Source organism: Nicotiana attenuata, chromosome 6 (assembly GCF_001879085.1).
Source record: "Nicotiana attenuata strain UT chromosome 6, NIATTr2, whole genome shotgun sequence".
In the NCBI taxonomy this organism is placed as follows: domain Eukaryota; kingdom Viridiplantae; phylum Streptophyta; class Magnoliopsida; order Solanales; family Solanaceae; genus Nicotiana; species Nicotiana attenuata.
The window spans coordinates 52458069-52464068 of NC_031994.1; the positions used below are offsets into that span (position 1 = coordinate 52458069).

At 34.3% G+C, this 6000-nt stretch overlaps 1 protein-coding gene across 1 annotated transcript; it reads right to left on the reverse strand.

The window, feature by feature from the left end:
• Positions 2060-4420, reverse strand: LOC109228270 (probable 2-oxoglutarate-dependent dioxygenase AOP1.2). The gene is made up of 3 exons (XM_019393424.1): positions 4031-4420; positions 2853-3168; positions 2060-2633 (listed from the first exon to the last, which is right to left on the reverse strand). Exons 1-3 carry the CDS (start codon positions 4231-4233, stop codon positions 2385-2387), a joined length of 768 nt encoding a protein of 255 aa, XP_019248969.1. The 5' UTR covers positions 4234-4420; the 3' UTR covers positions 2060-2384.

Below are 6000 nucleotides of genomic sequence, written 5' to 3' on the forward strand. Positions count from 1 at the left end.
TCGTCTTATTTTAGCTTTTTTTTGTCCATATTAGTTAGGCGCGTTTATAGCGATATACTTTCCGTAGAATCACACAAATTTTCTTATTGGTGTAATCGATAACCGAATCGATAAGCCCCCAAAATCGATAAATCGAAATCGAAAAAATTGAAACCTTATTGAAACGATAACGATAAGTATATGTACAAATCGATAATCGATAGATAATTATCGATAAGGGTCAAAATCGAATCGATTTCTGACGGTTTTCTGAAAACTGTCGTATTAACTTTTTGGCGGATGCGATTTCGGCGCTTTTGATAGACCGCCAATAATGCTGATACTAGCGGTTAAAACCGCCATATGTAAGAAAAAACCGCCACAATATTCCCGTTTTCTTGTAGTAGCTGCATAGAGATAATTCTGAGATATCTTCACTTCACTGCATATATATATATTTAGGCTCGAGTAATAAAGTGTACACAAATCGTAGTGAAAATAGCACCGGCTAGCAACTTTTCGGACTGACAATTAAAAAATAGCCAGCGTTTGTAAAGTTATTGAAAAATAGCACTATTTTGTTGCAACACGGAAAGTTCCAGCATAATAAACTGGAGATTGATGCACCTGTGTATGAACTTCATGCTGGAACTCTAACACACGAAAAGTTCCAGCATAATATGGTGGAGATTGGAGCACCTGTATATGAACTTCCAGCATATTATGCTAGACCAGTATTATACTGGAAATCCAGTATATTATGCTGGAATATTTTCCGGATTTTGAACAGTGTTTTCGTTCAGATTTATCTTTACATGAAAAATAACTAAATTTCAGTTACGTTTAAAATTATGGCTATTTTTCAATTACCACTTATAAATATGGCTATTTTTGAATTTCACCCCAAATCGTACATAGATATTTTGTACATATGTAGAAAGAATTACAAGAAAATACACATGACTTCACACCATAACAAAAAATGGCCCATGTTTTTAAGTTTTACCCTACCTAGCCCATATTGTACATATTTTGAAAACACTAACTCTTGCAAATTTAAAATTTGTGTTCTTACAACCATTGCTTCTAAAAGCTATGGAGTTAAATCTTTGTTCTCACAACCATTGCTTTCACTCTCTCTTCTTCTCACATCTTCTACATATGATTCAAGTTGACGTTCGCCATTACTGCTTCTTTCTCTATATCATCTGGTTGCAATGTAAAAAATCGAAGAGTACGTAAAAGTCCACCATTGAAGATCATTCAAAGCTTTGCTTTCAAAAATAGAATTTTTTTAGTTTGTTAGTTATTTGGATTGGGTGTTGTTCCAATTCATTGAAAATATCAAAAGGTGTTCAAAGTTTAAATTTGAAGTGATTTGGAGTAGATTTAAGCAAGATTTGAGTTAAATTTCAGAAAAGACGCAAGGAAGAAGACGTCGTCAGTTTTTTGTATAATTATGTATAATCTTGTATAATAGTGTATATGAGTGTATAAACACAACTTATACACTATTATACACTTTTATACACCTTTATACAAGCGTCTGTAGACGAACTTCTTCCACGATTTTCAGTTGTAATTCTTGTTCAAAACCAGTCCAAATCTCCATTAAATGACTTCAAATTTTATATACAACCTCCTTATACAATTTCTAACAAGTCTAAATAATACCCACTCCAAATTTCTCACAAAATCAAATTCAAAATTTAAACCCACATATTTAAGCTTGTAAAAATCTTATTTTCACCACCCAAATGGATTTGGTTTGTTGAACTAATATTTGAGTCACAGTTACTGATTCGAAAATTAACTTAAAAGCTTGAGCAATCTTTTTTAAAAATTAAATAGTAATTTTGAGAACCTATTGGAGTTGGATGTTGAATCTTAGCCTATATTTTTGGGCTAGTTGGTTGTAAATTAAAATATGGGCTATAAAATTGAAAAGTAGGAAGCTTTGTTCTTATGTGAAATTTTCCCGCATATATACTATGTCCTTGTTATTATATTATATAAGCTACACCATAAATAGGAAAATATGAAAAAAGAAAAATCATAAATAACACTTCTTGTTTCAAGCCACAACACGAATAGGATAATACCATAAAATCCTTTATACAGCACAATACTACTATCTGTTACAAGCCACAACACAATTAGGAAAACTTCATAAAATCCTCCTTTATTTAAGATATATTGATCTGGAGGATTGAAGATCATGCATAACAAACATACCAACATAAAACCTATGATGCTCGGACTCTTTAAAAATATCGTCAAGTGCGTATCAAATTTTCCAAAAGTACACTTTTTGGGAATTCGACACTGATACGATAATATTTTGGAGAATCCGCACAACATAACATAAAACATAAGCTGACGCTTAAATTTTAAACTGTAATAAATCAAACACCACAAAAAGACTTGAGCACATTAGGAACTCCCTGATTAGCTCTAATAGCAATATACTGAGCATAACCAAGAAGATCATAGGGCTTGAAAAGTAAAGGGTGTTCATCATCCACAAGTTCTTTTGGGGCCTCTATTTTGTAAAATACATTTGGTGCTGAAAATAGTTGAAGAGAGAACCTATCTTTGTTCCCAACCATAGCTACCCTATGGTAAGGCGAGCGCAGTCGACCATTTGTATATGCCTGCATAGGTTTAAACAATTTTATTAAAAACCAGAATCCACTATCATGGTAAGGGAGCTAGAAGCCTATATGATATAAATAATCTTATTAATAGTAAAATAGAAAAGTTAAATTTAAATTGTTTCTGAATATGAAAGTATGATATTTTTTTTGGAGATGAATTAAAAAAAAATATGACACATATATTCGGACAAAGAAAGTAATAGAAATAATACTTACCATGAGAGCATCTCCTACTATGACAATGCAGGAATTTTCTGAAATATTGACATCAATCCACTCTTCATTTTTATTGAGAATTTGGACTCCATTTATGCCATTTTGGGATACTATGGTCAAGTAGTTACCATCAGTGTGGCCAGCTAACCCAAGATTTTCACCTTGAATTGCTTTGTAACGTGTCAATCGAAAAACATAATCAGTAGATCCAAACAATTCATCCACATAAGTTTGAAGCTCCAGACTCTCCAATATCATCCTTTTTGCTATTTCATCCACTTTCACTAGTGGCTTTGAGCAAGAATGAACCAAATTGCTGCAAAAGTAACTTGCACACATCAAAAGACAGCACAGTGCATAAAGTATCCCATATTCACGTAGGGTCAAGGGAAGTGCTGTATCTCAAGGGGTGTGATGTAGACGGCCTCTACCCTAATGCAAGCATTATTGTCTGCTTTCACGTCTCGAATCCATGACTTATAGGTCACACGGAGACGACTTTACCGTTGCTCCAATGCTTTCCTTCGGTAACTCGCACACATAAAAAGACAACATGGTACATAAAGTATCCCGCATTCACGTAGGGTCGGGGCAAGTGCTGCACCTCAAGGGGTGTGATATAGACAGCCTACCCTAATACAAGCATTAGTGGCTTCTTTCACGTCTCGAACCCCTGACCTATAGATCACACGAAGACAACTTCACCGTTGCTCCAAGGTTTCCCTTGAGTAACTTGCACACATACGTGTGACAACTAAAAGGACATGTAAGATGTTGAAAGAGATAACAACAACAACAACAACATCCCCAGTATAATCCCACACATGAGTGGGGTTTGGGGAGGGTAGTGTGTACGCAGACCTTACCTCTACCTTGTGAAAATAGAGAGGTTGTTTCCAATAGACCCTCGGCTCAGGAAAGCAGCACCACATTAATGAAAAGACAGACAAGAAGGGACAGCACCAAGAAGACATGTAAAAGCACCATACAAAATAACAAGATATTAAGATGACCAAAATGAAAAAGAAAAGTCATAAAAACCTAATACCAACAAAATACGAGAGTACGTACTAATACTATTGGTATGAACAATCTAAACCACCTGCCCTACTACCCTATCATTCGACCTTCACACTTTCCTATAGAGTAGCATAAGACGTTGAAAGAGATACACATACCAAAAGTCAGGATTAGCATCAGGCCAGAAGATTTTTGCAAAATTTTCAACACTTCCAGGAATGAAAACGTCAGGAACACAGAGACTCTCGTACGATGGTAGGTTTGGAAATTGTCCTAGGTAGCCATAAAATGGCTTGTTTGAGACATTTTTAAGTTTGGTCTCTAATGGAAACTCAAATATTTCTTTTGAAACATCAAACATGGCATCTTCAGTTGTTTTTGGGATATTATCAAATATTGCTTTAAAGCAACCATACTCTTGCAATGCTTGAAAAACTTGTGTTTTTGTGGTCTCCCACAATGCATTGCCTGGTTTTAGTTCTTGATTGCTTAAATCTATTGTTGGAACCTCCACTGTTTTTTTTTGTGCTATTGATTTCTTATTTCAAAGTTGTACCTTTGTGCTCTTCTTGTACCCATTTTATAGGTTGGTCAAGTTGATTTGTGATAATAATAATAGTAATAATAATAATAATTAAAAAAAAAATTATACAGTATAGCCCTTCCAAAATAGTACTCCACTCATTTTATAAGCTGGTCCAGTTGACCTGTAAAAATTGAAGGAAATTATACAGTATATCAAGCCCCACCCAAAAAAAAATTAATAATAAGATAATATATTTTTTGTATATAAATATATAATATACATATTTTATACCTAATCAGTCCAAACATAAGCTCTGTCAACCGTTCAAAGTTATATTGTTGAATTGCGTGAACTATCTCATCTAGCTGTTAAAACTTAGACTTATGACTTTATTATTGTTATTATTATTTGGGTAAAGCATGTGGTCATTAAGACAATTCTTGATATTATCTCTTTGATTTCTTTAAAAAACAGTTTAAAAAAGTGATAGTTGTTATAAATATATATTATATTATGGATGTTCATTTAGTATGCCGTTGTAGATAAGCTTATCCATATGGGACTCTGCCGTAAATATATTTATCTATTTGGTACTCTATTGGAAATAAGCCTCCTGAAGAAGCTTATCATTTTGGTACTCCGTTATGGATAATTATTATCCCCCGTAGAAGATTATCTATATCTGGTACAGTACCAGCTTACAAGTAACTTACAAGCAGCTTGCAGTAGCAGCTTACAAGCAGCTTACACAGCAGCTTGCAGTAGCAGCTTACAAGTAGCTTACATAGCAGCTTCCTTTCTTCTATAAATAGAGGAGATTTCAGTTCATTATAGACATGAATTTGAAGTTGAATAATAATTCTCTCTCTATACTTGTCTTCGGTTTCTTTACTTTAAAGTCGTTATTTTATAACACGTTATCAGCACGAAACTCTGCCATCTCGAGCAAATACTTTGAAAGTATCAGAGTGTTCATCTCCGATGTAAGGCGACGCTCTTATATCCGTGGTTAGATCTTGTTCACTCGGAGCATCATAAGGCAGATTATATCCTTGAGGTGGTGAGCTTTTCTTCTTGGCGGTAGAGATATGGATATCACTTACGTCTGGAGTGGCCAAATTTGTGTAAAGTAACTTGAGTCTTTTGCTTATATTTGGTTTAATATCTTTATCATCACTTGCTTGGTTATATGCTACGTATACAGTACCTATTTTGATATTTATTTTGTTCATCCTAATTATAAATGTGGACCAAAAGGTCATCACTTGTTTCAAAATTAAATTATGTGCTTCCGAGGCCTTGAAAACCTCATTAAGAGCCACCTCAATTTGCGTGCACAGTCCGGGCGTGTAGCCGGAAAGCTTATATGTAAAAATCTGTGAAAAATGATAAGTTTTGACTGTAAAATGAATAAATTTGACTTCGGTCAACGTTTTGGGTAAACGGACCCAGACACGTAATTCGACGGTCTCGGAGGGTCCGTAGGAAAATATGGGACTTGGGCATATAACCGGAATCGAATTCCGAGGTCCCGAGCCCGAGAAATGAATTTTTAAAGGAAATTATTTTCTGAAATTGTTTAAGGAAATTTGAAATGAAATT

Coding starts and splice junctions, on each gene's coding strand:
- LOC109228270 (XM_019393424.1), bottom strand. CDS start 4,233: ATGTTTGATGTTTCAAAAGAAATATTTGAGTTTCCATTAGAGACCAAA. Junction 3,169..4,030: donor GATGCTAATCCTGACTTTTG/GTATGTGTATCT, acceptor TTACTTTTGCAG/CAATTTGGTTCATTCTTGCT. Junction 2,634..2,852: donor TAGTAGGAGATGCTCTCATG/GTAAGTATTATT, acceptor AAACCTATGCAG/GCATATACAAATGGTCGACT.